The 20271-nt window shown below is 41.7% G+C and overlaps 2 protein-coding genes across 3 annotated transcripts; one reads left to right on the plus strand and one right to left on the minus strand.

Moving 5' to 3' along the window:
- Positions 1–237: 237 nt before the first annotated feature.
- On the minus strand, positions 238–3624 carry LOC119722399 (gastrula zinc finger protein XlCGF7.1-like). Its single transcript, XM_038192494.1, has 2 exons — positions 3531–3624; positions 238–2679 (listed from the first exon to the last, which is right to left on the minus strand). Exon 2 carries the CDS (start codon positions 2614–2616, stop codon positions 1705–1707), a length of 912 nt encoding a protein of 303 aa, XP_038048422.1. The 5' UTR covers positions 2617–2679; positions 3531–3624; the 3' UTR covers positions 238–1704.
- A 2542-nt stretch (positions 3625–6166) lies between these two features.
- LOC119722400 (DNA excision repair protein ERCC-8-like) lies at positions 6167–19837 on the plus strand. Of its 2 annotated transcripts, XM_038192496.1 has the most exons (9): positions 6167–6457; positions 8782–8883; positions 9630–9835; positions 11541–11676; positions 13505–13608; positions 15189–15313; positions 16773–16970; positions 18022–18120; positions 18969–19837. In XM_038192496.1, exons 1-9 carry the CDS (start codon positions 6285–6287, stop codon positions 19038–19040), a joined length of 1215 nt encoding a protein of 404 aa, XP_038048424.1. In that variant the 5' UTR covers positions 6167–6284; the 3' UTR covers positions 19041–19837. The 2 variants fall into 2 exon arrangements, with proteins under 2 accessions (XP_038048424.1, XP_038048423.1); XM_038192495.1 differs by lacking the exon at positions 18969–19837 and having other exon boundaries at positions 18022–18212.
- The last annotated feature ends 434 nt before the right edge of the window (positions 19838–20271 follow it).

Consider the following 20271-nt stretch of genomic DNA (forward strand, 5'->3'; position numbering starts at 1 on the left):
GTATGATGCGCGCGGCAGGAAAATGCAGTGTGGCATTGGAGAGCTAAGGAGCACCTGTTAATTTGCCCACGTGCGCAGTGGGAGGGGCTTACTGGATCGGTCCATTGGTTGAAGACTGTCATTTCAACAAATATAATAGAAGATTCAAGGTACATGCAAAATATACAAAATTGTTACATAGGTTTGGTTGTTTATGTTCGATTGATATAACAACAAAAGCACCCACAGTAAATCACTATAGTTCTAAATGCATCAAACTTTATTTACATTTATGCAATTAAAAAGGTTGTATGCACAAATCCTCAAAAGTACCTAATCATATATGGAGTAAGTTAATTGATTAAGTGACTGAACGTAGTTCTGAACTTCAATTACCGGTCATTATTATTGATATACTGCAAAAAAAAAATTAAAGTTAGATCGTCACAGAACAATATTGTGCTCACCAGTAAAACACACAATGATTAACAACAAAAAATACTGTAATACAGTTCTTTTTTTTTTTATACAAATGACACAAAAACTGAGCGAGTCTTTATGGGGTCTACCCGATGCTCCCCAAAACTGATGTTCCCCGAAACCCTTAGGGTTAGGGTTGGGTAACATAGGTATTGGGGAACATAGGTATTGGGGAACATAGGTATCCGGGAACATCGGGAACATAGGTGTGAGCACTCATGTTTTTGTAGGCCATCGGTAGAAGAAATTAAGCTACTGCCACAAACTCCCAATCTAAAGGTTTCCTTGTAAGTGTGAACTCTCCGCTGTTGACAAAGTTTTTCAATGATTGATAATGGTTCATCAAATGGTTCATCATTAATAAAGGAGTTCGTGTATGCTCCTGGTTTTTTTTTGGGGGGGGGGGGGTTCAGGTTACTCTTTCAGAGAAGCCTGTCCCAAAGATGTCACAAAATTAATGTATGGTTTCTCAATGGTATGGAGATCTTGTGTCTCTTTAAGAGAAAACTGTGAGAACCCGTTTCCACAAATTTCACAAACGAATGATTTCTCTTTAGTATGCACCCTCTTGTGGTTTTAAGGTGAAAACTCAGTGAGAAATCCTTTCCATGACAAATGTCACAAACAAATGGTTTCTTATTAGTGTGGACCCTTTTGTGTGTTTGAAGGTGAAAATGTCGTGAGAAGCCTTTGCCACAAATGTCACCAAGAAATGGTTTCTCCTTAGTGTGGACATTCGTGTGTCTTTAAAAGAACTCGATGAGAACCCTTTACCACAAATGTCAAAAACAAATCGTGTCTCAATAGTGTAGATTCTGGTGTGTGTTTATAAGAAGCCTTTGCTGCAAATGTCACAAAGAAATGGTTTGTCGTTAGTGTGGACCTCCGCATGTCTTTTAAGAGAAGGACTCAGTGCGAACCCTTTGCCACAAATGTCACAAACAAATCGTTTCTCAATAGTGTGGATCTTTTCTGTGTGTCTTCAGGTGAGACATATAAGAGAAGCCTGGCCTCAAATGTCACAAACAAAAGGTTTCTCTTTCGTATGAACCCTCTGATGTCTTTGTAGAAAACTACTTAGTGAGAAGCTTCTGCCGCAAATGTCACAAACGAATGGTTTCTCGTTAGTGTGGATCCTTTCTGTGTGTCTTTTAAGAGAACCACGTGAGAACCCTTTGCCACAAATGTCACAAACAAATGGTTTCTCTTTCGTATGAACCCTCTGATGTCTTTGTAGAAAACTACTTAGTGAGAAGCTTCTGCCACAAATGTCACAAACGAATGGTTTCTCGTTAGTGTGGATCCTTTCTGTGTGTTTTTAAGAGAAAATCTCCGTGGGAACCCTTTGCCACAAATGTCACAAACAAATGGTTTCTCGTTGTTGTGGACCTCCAAGTGTGTTTTAAGACCATACATATGTGAGAACCCTTTGCCACAAATGTCACAAACAAAAGGTTTGTCTTTAGTATGGACCCACTGATGTCTTTGTAGAGAACCATTCAGTGAGAAGCTTCTGCCGCAAACATCACAAACAAATGGCTTCTCTTTAGTGTGGACCTTCGTGTGTCTTTTAAGAGCAAAACTCCGTGGGAACCCTTTGCCACAAATGTCACAAACAAAACGTTTCTCTTTAGTATGGACCAACTGATGGCTTTGTAGAGAACTATTCAGCGAGAAGCTTTTGCCGCAGATGTCACAAACAAATGGTTTCTTGTTGTTGTGGACCTCCGTGTGTCTTTTAAGAGAAGAACTATGTAAGAAACCTTTGCCACAAATGTCACAAAAAAATATTTTCTCAATAGTGTGAACCGTCTTGTGTCTTTGTAGGGAACTACTATTAGAGAACCCTTTGCCACAAATGCCACATACAAAAGGTTTCTCCTTGGTGTGGACCCTCTTGTGTCTTAGTAGGGAACTCCTACTAGAGAGGCTTCTGCCACAAATGTCACAGACAAAAGATTTCTTATTAGTGTGGGCCCTCTGATGTAGTATCAAGTGACCATTGTCTGTGCATCCTTTGCCACAAATGTCACAGACGCTCCTCTTATGATGATGCTGCTCTCTCTTCCCGGTAACCTTACTACGAATGTCATGACTGTATGGTTTGACCTCCAGATGAACCTCTTGCTCGACGGTGGTTCTGTTGATGGCACTCATTGTCGCTGCCTTGCCGATACAGGCTTCCTGGAATGGAATCCAGTTTCAAGCTATAGAGGGTACCTGGATTGAACAAAAAACGCATTCTATTAGTAAGCATGAGGTACTTGTACATACTACCAGGGGCGGCGGAACCGGGGGGCTGGGAGGGCTTTTGCCCCCCCCCCCCCCCCATTTTCCCAAGTGCCCCTTTTGCGGCCATAAATGTGCCCCCTCGAGATAAATCAAAAATGCCCTTAAAGTATCTTAGTATTTCTTAGAAGTAACCATTTCCCAATAATGGTAGAGATATTTTTGATATAAACGAGGAATATGAAAACCAAGTCCCAGAACCCATACAAGACGCCCTGAAAATGGGCACATAATGTATGTTTAGCATATAATCATTGGTTTTGAAGAGCGCCCCCTATGTTGGAAGATGGTACCCCCCCCCCCCCCCCCCCACCTAATGCCCCAGGGTGGGGATTTTGGTCACTCAAATTAGGCCTACATTGTTAACATTGCCGTACTGCATGGAATTGCAACTATAGTGCGCCCCACGTATGTATGTCGGGGCATGGTCGGGGATTGTCACTTAAATTTTGCCCGAGGGGTGGGGATTTTGTCACTTCAAAAGTGACGATCCCCACGTCTTGGGTGGGGCAGCCCGGGGGGGGGGGGGGAGGGGGAAACAATTGATATGGCAGTGACTGATCACTGCCATGATCATGATGAAAGGCGCATCCGGGGGTCAAGAAAAACAGTATTTGTTTTTTAAAGTAGGCCGTAATGTGTGTGTACTCAAAATCCCGAATCAGTAAAAACAAACATCACATGAAAAATAAATAGCAACAAAAATAATTTTGAACTAAAAACTCGGCACAATAGGGGTATTCTGCAATTACTCCAAAAACTCAAAGACAAAGAGAACTCACAGACGATAACTTGTGGACGCTGCCATTTTCATGAGTTGTATACCGCCCTCAATTGTCTAAATTGTCTAAATTGGACGAGGCCAACAAACGAGCATGATAATTGCAAGCGCAACTTTTTTTCAAGGCCGCGGCGGGTTAATTCTTGTAATGCACCTATCAATCCCCGTCTGAACAAATGTATACAATTGTAGCAACTTTACCCAACCCTGGAATCAAGACAAGCCCTACCCGCGAAAGTGAACAAAAGAACCCCACTAATAGCCAACCTACCTATTTGTAGAGCTATCCGGAGCGCGCGCTAGCCAGACCCAAAAGCAGGTCAGGTGCGCGCCGCCGGAGCCCCTCCGCCGGAGCACTACTGCTAGAAAGCAATGACAACAAAAGTGTGCATAGACTGTCCGTTGCAGTATATATAGGTCTGGCTGGTTTGGTTGTTCGATTGATATAAAAACAAAGCACCCAAATCACTACAGATAGTTCTAAATGCATCAAAATGTTTTCACATTTATGCAATTAAAAAGGTTGTATGCACAACTCCTATGGGAATAAGATAATTGATTAGGCCAAATAAAAAAAAATGTGCCGCCTCTTTTTTTTAACCGCAAAAAAATGGTAAATTATAAACAGTGACATGACCATGCAGTTTGGCCTCTTTTTCTGTTGTAATTGCATCTATGATCTAGCCCATATAGCTGGTATGGTTCTGAAATTCTGAGTCCAAGTGGAGGCCATTTAGAAAAAAAACGGGCGGCCATCTTGAAAATGATAGCCCGGTCGGGCGGCCATCTCGGAGATAAAACCGAAAGGGGCCTCCTTTAGTTCTTTTTTTTTAAGGCAGGATGCTGAACACGTTCATTTTTTATTTGAATGAACTTCAACTACCAGTCATTATTATTGATATACTGCAACAAATAGAAGGATTGTCACCAGGCGCGGTTCTAGAACCAATATTTTTGGGGGGCTAGCACGGTGGATCCAGAATTTTTTCAGGGAGGCGTGCTGAAATGTTGACCGGTTATTTTTTCCAGACACTTAGGCCTCCGAAAATCAATAGGGGGGGGGGGGGGCTCATGCCATATTTTCAATGGGGAGCGCCAATAAAATCCTAAAATCATTCACACTACATTAACTAATGCACCCTTGTCACGGCTATTTCTTCTTTAGGGGGAGACCGTTCGCATGTACATCACAATCCTTCTTTTTGCTAATGCAATTTTTTTTTTACGGAATTAATTTTTTTTTGGGGGGGGGGGGCTACAGCCCCCCCCCCCCCCCCCCCCCCCGTAGAACCGCGCCTGATTGTCACAGAACAATATTGTGCTCATCAGTGTTAAACACACAATGTTCAACAAATTCTTTTTTAAAAAAGTTCACTAGTACAGTTCACTTTTCGACGCATAACTTTAATAGCGAGCTCGAGCCCATGAGACACTCATTGTTTTTGTAGACCATAGAAGAAAAGCTATCGTGCCATAAGGCCAAAAAACAAGTCTCCGGTTTCTGGTGTGGAGCTTGTCCAAAAAGTGGTGCGGCGACGCGGCTTTTTTTTTTTTTTTACCTGACTTTTTTGCTTCAAATGTCGGCTGATGACTGCAAATGGTGCCCGACTAAACTAAGTCTTAGACTAGTGCAAATATATGTAAAAGTCGGTCTCTGGTCAGCGCGCGCGTCTATTTTAATCATGCGCGTCAGTCTTATTTTTTTCCAAAATGTTTCGCAGTAGCTCCAACAGCGCCCTCTATTGCCGCACCTCCTCAATTTTTTGTACCAAATAGCACAAACGAATGGGAAATTGCACCAAGGCAAATGATCGAGAGCACCAAGGCAAATTATGGAGGACACCAATGTACATGAGGACACAAAAAAAGCAAAATAGTACCCCACCTTGTCTGTACAATCCAAGCTTGAAAAAAAAAAAGTAAAAAAAAATTTAAAATCTACGTCGCCGCATTAATTCCGGAACTTTGGCCTGACCAGAGACCGAGTATTTTTTTTTTTGGCCTTAACAAAGTTTTCTAATGATTGATAATGATTCATCATGTTTTTTTTTTCTAGGTTACCCCTTTGATTGAGAGAAGCCTCTCCTACAATATGTCACCAAATTAATGTAAGTTTTCATTGGTATGGACAAAACTGAGAAGTGCCTATTTCTATACTTTTCACAAGCGAACGGTTTCTCTTATAGTGGTTTAGTGGACCCTATCTCTTGTGGTTTTAAGGTGAAAACTCAATGAGAAAACCTTTCCACAATTTAACTGTCACAAACAAATGGTTTCTCAACGTTGGGCAGGGGTCAGGGGTATTCGGGTCAGGGACATAATATACCTGGAGGGGGACATATCTACCTGGGTAATATGTCCCCGGACAGATTTACCACGAGCCGTAAACCATGTCTGGGAGTGGGGGGGGGGGGGGGGGGCACTGCAGATTTACCTGTCACATAGTACGCGCGGCCAGCCAATGTCGGTAAACTTAAAAAACTTAAAAACTGTCGGTAAACGTAAAAAAAAAAAACAAGTATTCATATATTAATATTTTTTTAGAATTAATTTTTTTTTTATTTTTGATTATACGAATTATTCATTTATCTTTTAAATTTAGTTTGGTGCTTTTACTGAAATGAAATATTGCACAATGTAGTGAAAAAGGTCACAAGATGGCGACGTCCATGCACGTAAGGCGAACCGTATAGCAGGGCGGCGGAGGTGGTGGAGTATTTTGTGAATAAAGTTGCGTCTTCCCAGCAAAACAAGAATGCTGAGCTTTCTTGAAGAACGACGAAATGGGTGCAAGAAGCCGGAGTTGCTGGTTCGCGCTGAAGTGACTCGCCGAGCGTTTTGTTTGGAATTGAGCAAAGGGCGAGACGTGCAGCGAATCCACCAGAGCGGTATCAACACGCTCGACATCGACCCTACCGAGGGGAAATAGTAAGGGCGATCGTGTAGTTTTTTTGTTCAATTTTTTGTAGAACTAGAAGTAGAAGTCATGGAAGTTTTAATTTTGTATTGGAAAAAAAAAATAGGGAGGCGGAAGAATGTTGCAACCTGACGCTACATTAATCATAATAATCATTAGTCCGAGTAACTTGGACCCAACTTATCGCCTTTTTTAACATTTGGACATGGTCTGGCGATAGTAAGGTCCAAGCTAATACCGAGACCTAGACAACACAGTCCCAAAAACCAACATTTTCCAACAAAAAACATCAGATTTCACCTTCACAACGGCCTCCAAATAATTAGATATGCCACCTGAGGTACAAGTAGACATCGATAATTAAGATGGTTGTACTGAAGTTTACTTACGATCCGGAAAAAAGTGAAATTTTCCATTCAATTCTGAAGACCCCCTCTGCCTAGGTTGTCGTTGTTGTGCTCACGTTCAAAACTGCATGATAATGGCGTCTGACCTCGACCTCATGCAAATGTCGTGACGGCGCGCTTACGCATAATGCACTGCATGCACGGCAGATTCCCCTGCGCCGCGCCGACGACTGTTTCCTGATGTAGAGTGCTGTGTAAGTTCGCGGTACGCTTAGGAGTCGCGCTGGCTAGCCAGGCGCATGGCTGGCGCTCTACATCAGGAAACAGTCGTCGGCGCGGCGCAGGGGAATCTGCCGTGCATGCAGTGCATTATGCGCAAGCGCACCGTCCAGACATTTGCATGAGGTCGAGGTCAGACGCCATTATCATGCAGTTTTGAACGTGAGCACAACAACGACAACCTAGGCAGAGGGGGTCTTCAGAATTGAACGGAAAATTTCACTTTTTTCCCGGATCGTAAGTAAACTTAAGTACAACCATCTTAATCATCTATGTCTACTTGTACCTCAGGTGACATATCTAGTAATTTGGAGGCCGTTGTGAAGGTGAAATCTGATGTTTTTTGTTGGAAAATGTTGGTTTTTGGGAGTGTGTTGTCTAGGTCTCGGTATTAGCTTGGACCTTACTATCGCCAGACCATGTCCAAATGTTGAAAAAGGCGATAAGTTGGGTCCAAGTTACTCGGACTAAATAATCATAATGATAATGAACATGATGAAGGTCATTCGTTGCAAAAAAGATAGGAAATATAACTTACTACTTGTGCTACTACTACTACTACTAGTAGTAGTAGTAGTAGGCCCACTTAGAAAATTTCTTGACTCTCCATAGACTTTGTACACAAGCGCGGAAGTGGCGTCAGGTTGCAACATTTTTTTTCCAACAGGGGGCCTAGGCCTAGTGCGTAAAGGGTCCTAAACTTGCTTAACCTTAAATGCGTCAACAAGCGTCAACAGTCGTCAACTTACCATCAACAAATTTTGTGTAAGTTTTGGAACATCAAAAGATATATGGTAGAAATACATTCAGCATATAAAATAAACTTTAAATTATTTACAAAGTTGTTTTTTTAATGTGAAACGTATGACAAGGTTGTTTATGTCAATGTCAATTCGTATTGGCCGCCATCTTTTTCACGTTGTTTCGCGTTGAAACAAAGAAGTTTTGAAATAATTTTAACTTGAGTTTATATGCTGAAGCTATTTCTAGTACCATAAGCTGTTTTGATTTTCCAAAACGTATACAAAATGTGTTGACGCTGGGTTGACGACCGTTGAGGCTTGTTGATGCCAGTTGAGGCTTGTTGATGCCAGTTGACGCATTTTAGTAGGACCGCCTTTTTTTTTTTGGTGGGGGATGACTTTTGAAAATATGCCACACAACATAGGCCTACATATCACCACTGACACGTCAAATTGGACTTTAAAAATTGACAACAAAAAAAGAAAGGAAAAAATGTTGCAACCTGACACTGCTTTTTCCTTCATATATCTTCTCAGTGAAGGTCTGTCAATGCAAAAATGATAATGAGAGGTGAATCTGGGAGTGAGTGGGACCAAGAAACGTTTCCAATTTTGTTAGAAAGTTTTCTTGACTCTCCATAGCCTCTTGTACACAACCACTGAAGTAGCATCAGGTTGCAACATTCTTTCCTAAAGAAAACTCGACAACCTCTTTTCACACTTTTAAGAGAAGTAGAAAGTTGCGCAAAATATGTTCCAAAGAAAAAAATTGACTTCATGGCCCCTTGAAATGTTGCCACCCTCCCCCCTTCAAAATTATGTACATGTACATGTAGGATTCCGCTGTGGTTTTGATAATTAGTTGTTAACGGTTGTTGACATCATGCTTTTCATCATACTTTTTTGACCAACTTGGTACATGTATAGCATCTTAAACAAATTTCTAAATAATGTCATTTTGTACAGCTTATTGTCTGGAGGGTCTATGGGTGTCATAGCTGTGTTTGACATTGAAACAGTACCAGCAGCAAAGGAGGTTACTTGCGAAGCAGTTTGCACAGTGGGAAGGTAAATTTGCACACAGAATTGACCATTATACCTATTATTAGTAGTAAGGCAGTTGGAGGATTTTGAAGGATTGAGGTAACATCCTTGCAAAAATGCCTAGGGATAATCCTTATCTTTAGGACACCCCTATTATTTACGAGTTCTGTTCAAAACTGACTTTTGCAGATGACTGCCCAGTACCAAAGTGACTTTTGCAGGCTAAAGCAGTCTTTTTTCTTCAAATAAACTCATGTTTGTTGTAATTTTGAAAGTACGTAAAATAAAACAATTTTAAAAAAAGGCTCTTCTACTTTTTTTGGCAGTCAGACGTGAGATGTGCACGTTGTTGTTCACACAACACAAGTGATTCAGTGAAAGACCGACGCAATGAAAGCCCGATGCTGATTGGCTGCTAAAAAAAAATTTTTATCAGCCAATCAGCATCGAGCTTTCATTGCATGGAGCTTTCACATCTACCATTTTGGTGTTTGAATCTGTTTTCGGGTCGTCGTTGTCTTTTACCCCTTAATTTCCCTAATAAATCAAAGCCCTGCCCTCTTTCCACAAAAGTAAACCTGCTAATTCAAGAAGGTGTCATTAGCAACTGTTCAGACGTGTCAAGAAAATATCAGAATGTCACTTTTGAGTGTCATTTATTCAGTTGTTTTGGTGAGTCTTTTAACCTTATATCGGAACTGTCAAACAGAACTTTACTGTAAAATTGAACTTTAACAATTGAAAAATTCCACTTGTTTCCTTACATGCAGATCCAACAAGCATGTTCACAAGCGCAGCGTGGAGACAGTTCAGTGGTACCCCCACGACACGGGGATGTTCACGAGCAGCTCAACGGACTGCTTGCTCAAAGTCTGGGATACCAACGCCTTGGTGCCAGCCGAGACGTTCACCATGGACAAGCCCATATACTGCCATGACATGTCACCCATTGCCACCAAGCATTGCCTCATTGGAGGTGTGTATGTTAATCCCGAATGTAGCAATGGCCCAAACTACACTATGTCCCAAAGAAAGTGTCCGTCTGACTATTTTTGAAATAACTGCAAAACCATGAGGTCAATTCGGGCGATTCACAATGCAGTGCGCCACCAAGAGTTTGCCACAGAGAGTTGTGGGAGATGGTCGACAAATTCGCAGCGCGGGACATTTGTAATTGTTAGATTTTCTGATCAGTCCTTTCGTAAGCGTCTGATTCGAGGATCTGATTGCCCTTTTCTTTTCTTCTTATCAATGTGGTGTTTTTTTGTAAGGCAGCAGAAGGCTTTGCCCCAATCTATAACATGTAAGCTCAAGTTGTCTACTGACACTCATTCAAATGGGCAATGTTTTGTCGACCTTAAACTTGAAAAATTGACTCTCCATTTCAAACTCTTGGTGGCGCACTGCATTGTGAATCGCCCGAATTTGAAATTTTTTGGTTTTTGGCCATCAGCCTCGGTCCAAAATTTTGGCCACCGGTATCAAATGAGGGCAATTTTTGTCAAGGTATCTTAGATATGCACTTCCAGAATTGGAAAATATGTGAGAGCATTGCTGCGGTGGTAGCTTTTTGGGTGTTATCATCCTTTTTTTCAAAATGTTCATCAAAATGCTTGTTACACTCTAGGGGTGGTATACCTTGCGCATGCGCACTATAATCATTTATGCCCTGATTTGATACTGACCAAACCCCCAGGCTGATGGCCTATGTGCAGATATTCCTAAGCCTTGGCCTCAACCCCTATGAGTTTCATTTAATTTCAGTCACGCATCACTGCACAATTGTCAATTGAGCACAACAGCATTTTGGACACTGTAACCAAGTTCCTTGCCTTATTCAATGTCAGTACTGTGTTATATAAGCTGTGTAAAATCCCTCATGTTGTGAAAAGGGTTGGGATTGGAATCATTTACCTGGCTATCAGTCTTGGCAAGACATCAGTTAAATGCTCAAGGGCAAATGATTCCAATCCCAAACCACATAAACCTTACACACAGGCACGTCTGACGGGTTCAAGACGTCAAGATTGCCTCGACTCGCCTACGGGTGACATCTAAACACGCTAATCCCTCGTGCCTTTTGTACGCACACACAAAGTCTGTGAAGTCCGTGGAGGCGGACCCTGTGTTGATCAATGAATTGGCCGTTGTGCACTGCCTATTGTTGTACAATCTACGCTCTTCGGGAAGTGGTTAAGGACACTACAGACGATAGTTGGGACAATGCCATAGTTGGTGTGGCTGCTCACGTGTTTGTGTCGGTGACGACATGTACGAAATGGTAAATCATGATGTACCCATCATTGTCAGTGTCCACATGACTTAGTTCCCACTGCTTTGGCACAGTCACTTGAACCAGTTCATCCCAGATGACATGTATACACGCAAAAGTTTTGCGGTACTCGGAACGGATGACCGATAAACACGCAGGAAGCGAGGCCGGAAATATCTGTTAGTGACCCGCTCGCAGCGATCGAGGCCGGAAATGTGAGTGTGCTGCCCGAGGGTGATGGCTTCAACCAGCCTTGCTTGAGGTCGAGTGAAAAGTAATCCCGCACCTCGTTCCATTCTTGTCAAAATAATCCCGGTGCAAACTGGTTAATAACAAGACACGGGGGATGCATCTTTAACATCAAGCTAGCCTCAGATTTTCAAACGCATTTTTTTTAAACTTCCTTCAGTGGCTTCCCAGAGTTCCCACATCAGCCTGTGTGACCTCAAGACCGGGTCACCCACCCACATCCTGAAAGGTCACCGGGCTGCCGTCATGTGTGTCAAGTGGTCTCCGAAACAGGAGTTTCTCCTCGCATCAGGCAGGTAAGATCTAACAATCCTTTTGTTGGACTGAGAAAACCTGAACGTAAGGCACTCCTGCCATTGGATTGGTTCGGTTCCTATAACAAGCACCATTTCGTCACTGACACCACAAAGTAACACTCCACGTGTTAAACCATATCTTTTTTGATTTTCAGTTTTTTAAATTTTTAAACATTACTCATCAAGGCCTACCAGTGGACGAAGTTTCAAAGCTTCAAGAGCTTTACTTTAATAATTACGCTAATTATCCATGGCAACTTTTGTACAAAAGTGACAATTTTCGTTTTCACGAAGTAACACTCGAGTTCCATTTACCATTGCAATGCATGGCGCGCACTCTGCTCAAATGTGAGCAAAAACGTTTTCACGAAGTAACACTCTACTTGTATGAGCGCGCGCACGCTGACCTAAAGTTGCACTTTCCTCATGTTGTATACATTGAAGAATGTTACTTCGTGAAAAGCGAAAAATTTACAGTTTCGCAGCTTTCTCAGTTTCACGAAGTAACACTCACCTTTTTTCTCTTATTTCTTGTTGATTTAATACACAAACGGGTGCAAAACAGCAGATTTTATAAATTGATAATTCAATTCATCAAGTGTCCACAAGGAGAAACCCATCTGAAAATACCCTGCTGCTTTGACGCAAAGTGTTGTTTTAGAAGGCGTTCAACTTTAGATGCCGTTTTCTCCGATTGCTAGTTTTTACTGGTATGTAGATGGGTGTTACTTTGTGGTGTTGCTGACGATTTGGTTACAGGCTCTGTGTACAAGTACCCCCTCAATGTTAAGAAAGGGAAAGTTGGGGAGACCCTTGGGAGAGACATTCGAACGCGATTGACGATGATGCCATACGCTCAGAATGAAAGAAATCTTTACCCTTTACGTCTGCGAACCAGTACATACACACTGTCCCAGCCGCTGGGCTGTCAAAGAGCGCCCTCTCTTGTTCAGGCACAGAGCCCAATGAGAAACCCCGATATATCCAATTTAATTACATCCGACAGTGCAGTCAACTTGCTATTCAACTATTCACCGACCGGATTGACATGGAATATACTAATCAAAAAATAGGATTGGCCACATATTTCATCCCTTAGCAAGGCCTTCTTCATTTGCCTCTGAAGAAGGCCTTGCTAAGGGTGAAAAATCAGGCCACTGTAATTTGTTGAGGAGTGACTTTATACAGCTGTGCACTTAACACTTGAGTGTGACCCTCTATTTCTTCCGAGAAACCTCTAATTTATACATCTTCAGTTAAAAAGTGCTGCATATGCTGTGCATCAGTCTTTCACATGAACCAATATTATCATTCCAAAATTGACAAAAGTGGTTTTTATATGTTCACTTTATCACTTCACTGGTGGCATTCCATTTAACAGTTTTCCCCAGAACAGGTTATAGTTTAACCCTCCTATGCAACATTTTGTGCCAAGTTGTCCTTGCAGTCAATATCAATTAAGTGACTGTTTTCAACAGTTAAGACCTCCCAGCCTACATAAAGCAGGATTGACTGGCTGTGACTGTTTAGGTAACTTGATACAGATGTGCTTTGACTGTAGGTGATTGATAGGCCAGCTGTACTTACCACTTGCCTGCTTTTGTCTGTTGACTGAATTTCACTAGTCACATTGCTTGCTTGAAATATAATCTGACTTTTTGCGACTAGCCTGTGTATAAGGCATGGCAGGGGAAGCGGATGGAATGTTTTGATTGTCTGTGACTTTGAACATGATGATGGCCATTTTATTTCTTTTAAATGTCTGAGTTGCTTTTGCATGATAGTTGGTTGGTCTTTGTTTAATGTCTGTAACTGATTTCCTTTTCAGTCAGGACAACAAGCTGATGTTGTGGGACATCCGTAAAGCCAAGGGATGCCTGATGGCTTTGGATCAACACAATGGCGAAGCTGTGGGACACTCATCTACTGCTGGTACGTTAGCCGAACACAGACTCAAAATGGTGCTGATAACTGCCATAGCACCGATTGTCAGATTGACCAATGACATAGGGGTCAACCTGCTTGACATATTTAGCAACAGGCTGCTGCATTAAAGGGAAGATACAACATTTGCAAACATCTCAAAACGAAATGATCAAATTATCACAAAATACCTTACTGGATTGTTAGGGAATGACAGTCTAAAGCATCCTGTAAAATCGTGGCTCCTGGTGTGCCAACATTTTCAAGAAAAATTGTATTTTTCCAATGCTGGTCAGCCGACCAGCGTTGGAGAAAACTGGCTTTTTTCAAAAACTGCTTGCAAACTCTTTGCTGCAAAAACTGCAAAAACTATTTGCAATTGATTACACACCTGTGAAGGGGTACAAGCCTGCTAGACTGATTCTTTGAACTTACAATTCCCCCAAAGTCTATAAATTCTCCGTTTCATCTTAAGTGGGGTCAGGGAACCAGACTACAAGAAAATGAATGATTTTCTTGGTTTGTCCAGCATCTACAAGCCCAAAACGTGAAATAAGTCATTTTAACAATATTTGCTATAACATACTGAATAACATTTCTGAAAATTGAAGCAAAAGCAAATGTTGTACATTACCTTTAAGCCTGACACAGGAGTATGCAGGAGAAGTAGGCCAATAAAACTGAACGAGATGCGGCACACGGCCAATAAGATATTAGAACGAATAAGATATTAGAACCAATAAGATATTAGAACCAATAAGACATTAGAACCAATAAGACATTAGAACCAATAAGACATTAGAACCAATAAGATATTAGAACCAATAAGACATTAGAACCAATAAGACATTAGAACCAATAAGATATTAGAACCAATAAGATATTAGAACCAATAAGATATTAGAACCAATAAGATAGTAGAACCAATAAGATAGTAGAACCAATAAGATATTAGAACCAATAAGATATTAGAACCAATAAGATATTAGAACCAATAAGATATACGAGGCCGTTGCTTGTCCGCATATACACGTGTTTTATGAGGCCAGGTCTCCGGACTACTCCTTCCTACATGCCAGTCAAGATTTGGCGTGTTTACTCAAAAAAGACGCCTTGTGTTCCCAGTTACGATTTCACCCGGACAGTTTCTGCATTCAACAGCCACACCCTGTACATACATGATTCAAGAGATTTATAGCACTGGTCAAGGCATTCGTCCTATTCATCCGTACGCGGTAAACGATTGGCGGCATATCCTCGCTATACTGTAAATTAGAAATACAGCGCGAACAGCGACCTCATGCGGCCACTATTTTATGCAAATCAGTTGGGTACAGACGAACGCCTTCAATTCTCCAATAGAGGGCGCTGCACTGCGGCGACCACCCATTGTACGAAGCTCCGGAGACTCATTTTTGTTTTACGTATTTGTTGCTGTTTTCTGTTGCTTTAATTGCTTTGTCATATTTCTTGTGTTTCTTAAATTATTGTATGTATACATATTTTTAATTGTACACTGGGAGTTCAATTTTCATGTAATTTTGAGCATGACAGTAAAGAAATCTAATCTAATCTAATCTAATCCCCAGTGCGCACAGCTCACAGCGGGCACGTTAACGGTCTGTGCTTCACGGAGGACGGCCTGCGTCTCCTGAGCTACGGTACTGATGATCGGCTCCGACTGTGGGACGTCGTAACTGGAAAGAACACACTGGTAATTGTCACCCTTAAATCTCCCTTTCCTTCGCTGTCCATAATGTAGTATTCTTTTTACACTCAAACCTACGTTTTACTGAATATTTGGATATGTGAAACTACAACACCTCATAAATATTCATGATCAAATTGGAGTGCGTCATTGGCCGATTCCGCCCTGCGTCTGGGAAGTAAAAATGATACTCGCCGAGGTGACGTCATCCCAGTGAGTATCCAGCTCGCTGCCGTGCAGTAGTTTTTCTGGTAGCACCAAAAATTCCCTCTGGAACCAGCCTCATGGACATGTAGTCTATGGCATGTAATCTTTACGGAACCAGTCTGTTGTTCAAATCCTTGTTACTACTACAGTAAAAACACATTAAAGAGTGTTGGCACCAGACTATTTCGTGTGACGGAGAACTTGAACTGTGCGGAATAATGATGCAAAATCTATGATGGCCGTTATCGACAAGACAGTGAGGCTTTTAAAAAGACAGTGAGGCTACTAAATATTTATGAGGTGTAGTAGAACAAAACAGCATGGTTTATTTCTGAAAAGTTCGCGTCGGGAGGTAGTCCAGCTGACCTTCATCTGGGGACCAGCCTACTCTAGTCTCCTGACGATGACTAGAGCAGGCTAGTCGAAACGTTGAGTCCAAAGACAAGTTCTTTTAGAACTTAAAGCAGGACTGTTCTTATCAGAACAAAAACTACTTAGTGAAAGTTGATAATAAGCAGGACAAGTTCTTTTCAGAACTAAATATCTGCTAAGCAGTAGTTATTACCACATGGTGTTACCGCAAACCGAACGATACCGATACTCCACCATGCAAAGCCTCAAATCTTATATTAGATAAAAAGTTGCACAAAGAATGTGCCAGTTAAAATGAAAGTGTGGCAATAAATACAGGGCACTAGAGTGTTTTGCAGTAATTATTTTATAACTATAAAAGGCTTTAACCTGCTAAGAGGATGTGAACAAAGAACTGGCATCTACAAAAATGTTAACGACGACAAAAAAAGTGCTACCAGACGACAAAGCACCGCAACTTTATGAAAATGATCTCAGTCATGGGTGAATGTGCTTAGTTTTTTTGTTTTTGAGTATTCAAACAAGCACAAATTTCCTCAAATTGTAGAGAGAGTGAAGCTTTGTGTTGTAAAGCGCATTGAGACATTGTGTAATGCGCTATATAAGAACCGTTTTATTATTATTATTTTTATTATTATTATTATTATTAATATTATTAGATCATTTGCTACATTTAAAATTCTTTATTGAAGTTGATTCCCAGTGCTTTTCAGCAGATTTGATACCTCATGAAATTATTCTTACCATTGCACTCATAAACATTCATTATTTGTATAGCAGCGGCTGGGCTCTTATCTCCTGAAATATTTTAAAATCTCCCAGTACTTCCTGGCTGTCGTGGCTGATACGTTAGTTGTTTGTTTTGTCATGCTTTCTGTAATCACAGGTGAACTTTGGCAAAGTCACCAACGACGGTCGGAAAAATGTGAAACTTGCCGTGTCGTCAGGAGCCGTGCCCGACGCAGCCTTTGTTCCCAACACTGCCGATGTGGCTGTGTTTGACGTGCAGAACGGGGAACTGGTCTATGACCTGAAGGGTCACTATAGCAATGTCAACTGCTGTACCTTCCATCCACTGTTCCAGGTAATAATAATAATTGGGGGTGGGGGGGGGGGGCTAATCACCCTAACTCACAGCTGAGAGGCTGAATTGCAAAGGGAATTGCAAAGGACGCTTTTACAACGTTGTCGAGCGGAAGGCATGTAAAGGTGCCTTTGGCATCCGCCATACTACCCATCCGTGACCATGTAGCACAGCCAGAGATCGACAGTGTTTGAGTTTTTCGAAGAGAGGAAAACCGGAGGGCCCTGAGAAAAACTCTCTCGGCACAGGAGAGAACCAACGCATATCTCTACTCACATGTGGTCCTAGCTGGGAATCAAACTCAGCTCAGGGTGAGAGGGAAGTGCTTTACACACTAGCCACCCATGCCACCTTGAACACTGAACTGATGAAAATTAAATTGTGTGGGCTCCGTGCACAAGTAACCCATCAACGGCCAGAAAAGGAGAGTTGGGGTGACCTAGACTGGTTCCCGATCCATCCACTGCGTAATTTGACTTTATCCAAAGTTATTGGAGGCAGGGATTAGTCTCGGAGACTATCACAAGTTGAATTTTAAAAGTATTCGTGCGGCAACGACGCCTGATGCTCAGGCGAAGACACGGCTATAACTCTATAACTATAACTATAAGTCCGAAGTCGTGCGTACTTCGCGCGCGAACAGTATGCGCACGCTGTGTGTCAATCCACGGAGCTCTCAAAAGAGGTAAAAAGCGCCCTCTTTTGTTGGCCCACGGAGCCCATTAGTTACAGTGACCCTAACCTTTTTGGCATTGTTGTTGAGAGCTTTTTTTGAATTCTCAAAAATTCACCACTGTACACTTGTTGCACTTATGCTGCTCAAAGAGGCTGGTTTCCCAATTAACGTAGTGGACTCCTTTGGTTTGGGTTGGTTAGGGTTAAACTAACACGGGCAGTTCCTGAAACCTGACCAGACAAATCTAGACAGTCTCAACTATCATGCTTTTCATCAAAGGGTAGTCCATCTGTAGATAACCATAGCATTGTTATTAAGCCTTTATAACTCTGGTGGAAACTGAAGTTAAAAGTCTGCCTTTTTTTTGGTCTTCAGGAAGTTTACAGTGGAGGCAATGACAGTAACATCCTCCTGTGGGAGCCCGATGAGGGGAGGGTCGTGGACCGGGGAGAGGAGAAACAGGTGAAACAGAAGGTAAGAAGACAAAAACCATTAAGGAACACAAAGATGCAGGTGAATATATTCCATCTAAGAAATTCTACTTGCACATGTTTCTTCTAAGTTCAACAAACCAACGAGATTGTCATAAGCATCAAATGTTATATAAATAATTATATGAGTTAAAATAATTATATTTTATGAGTGCAATGGAAGTTGTGTGTACCCAAACAAAATATCAAAAAATTTTTTCAGAGGGTTTAAGGTAAAGGTCCCATAGCCGTTACTGGCTGTAGGGGCAGTGGGATGTTAGAGGTCCACTGTGTCTTGGGCGCGGCATATGAGTGGCGGGGCCCAGTCCTCTCCTCTCGCCGTCTTACCTTCCCTGAACGAAACCCATTTTTTTCGCTGTTGGGTCGTCAGAGAGAGTTTTCTAGTTTTTGGTCCGAATGGGATTCGAACCGCCAACCTTCCACTCCTAGCCCCACGCTCTAACGGCTTGGCTACGAGGCCCCTGCGTCAGAGGAAGGCAGATGCCAAAAAAAAAAAAAGGATTTGAGATTGGAAGAAAACATACAAAAAGTGAATTTGTTGAAGAGCACGAGAAAAACAACTTTAAAAGTGTATAACCAAATTTCAGACGTTCTCTTATCAGGGGTGTGAAATCTCAGCTTTAAAGCTGATTCCATCTTTTTTTATTTTGCATTTCAGCTTTTTCCCCTCACTCGCTGTGTACAAAAGTATAGGAGATTTCCAAGGTTCAGCTTTTTTACACCTTTTTCAGCTGTTTTCAGCTATTTTTATCAGTGGTCACTCACACCCCTGTCTTACGCTTGTCTTTCACCCATTTGTAAATATGTCTCATTCATCTGACACTTTTGCAGAAGGGACGTACATTCTACGGGCAGACAATGACTGCTACAGAAGATACGTGGAGCAGCGACGAAGATGGTTGAATACGGTCTAAAGGATTGTATTCTCATCAGTAACAGCTGAAAAAATATTTGACAGTACTCAGACTACATTGGACGTCCAGTGTATAGCAAGTGACGAGCGAACAGCACCCTCTAGTGTTGAGGTTAAAACAATCTACGTCAATAGTCAGGCAGTCGGTCTACATCGTGTGATGCCGGTGGCGAAGTCAAGAATTTCCTCCAAAGTGATGAAATTGAAATGAAACGTAACTGCAGACCTGGAAAGAAGCTAGGAGAGGGAAGGCAATTATTCAAGAGAAAGTATTCAAGTTTTGAAAGTGGATAAAATACCAGAGACAAACATGTGAAGGACGATACATCACCCAAGCCTAATGTATGTATCCCAGCATGCATCACTCATTACACGGCCGCTCACATGTCCTGATGTGGACTCGCGTCGATCTGAAATAAAGCTTCGACTAGTGCTAAATATAACCGAGTCAACAACGTTCCTTCAAGGTGTCAGAAGTGGGATTCGAACCGACGCCCATAAAGCTTCGACTAGTGCTTCATACAACCGAGTCAATAACATTCCTTAAGCTGTCAAAAGTGGGATTTGAACCCACACCCATAAAGCTTTGACTAGTGCTCGATATAGCAGAGTCGTTAACGTTCTTTAAGCTGTCAAAAGTGGGATTCGAACCCACGCCCATAAAGCTTCGACTAGTGCTCAATATAACTGGGTCAACAACATTCTGGTGTCAGAAGTGGGATTCCAGTTCATGCCCATAAAGCTTGGACTAGTCAAAACACACAATAAATTGAATTTGTTTTAGGTAGTTTGTGTTTAAAATAAATGATATATTCTTTGAACGGATTGAGCAGTTTTAGTATTTTTACCATCTAAAAGTAGCTTATGAAACTGGCTTTCCAGTCATTATTAATTTTGGTGCTACACATTTTTTCAAATGTGAAATATATTTTGGGGTTTTGGGTTCCGCTTTATTTTTACTCGACCTGTATCACTTCGCGTCGATGGGTTTATTTGCGCCAGGTTGTTAGACATCCGCCTAGAATTCGTTTGAACTCTTTTGATGTTCCATAAGTGATTTGTATGCAAATTCACTGACTCTCTGGTTGACTGAATTCATTATGTCGCCGCTGAATTCACCTGATAATTTCAAGGTCGTCTCTTACATCAAAAGGAAGAAGGAACAAAGGTCCGGATTTCAAAAAGGCGACCCGGCCTGTCGTCTGCCTGAATGGTTCAAGT

Source organism: Patiria miniata, unplaced genomic scaffold (genome assembly GCF_015706575.1).
Source record: "Patiria miniata isolate m_02_andy unplaced genomic scaffold, ASM1570657v1 HiC_scaffold_15, whole genome shotgun sequence".
Taxonomy (NCBI): Eukaryota; Metazoa; Echinodermata; class Asteroidea; order Valvatida; family Asterinidae; genus Patiria; species Patiria miniata.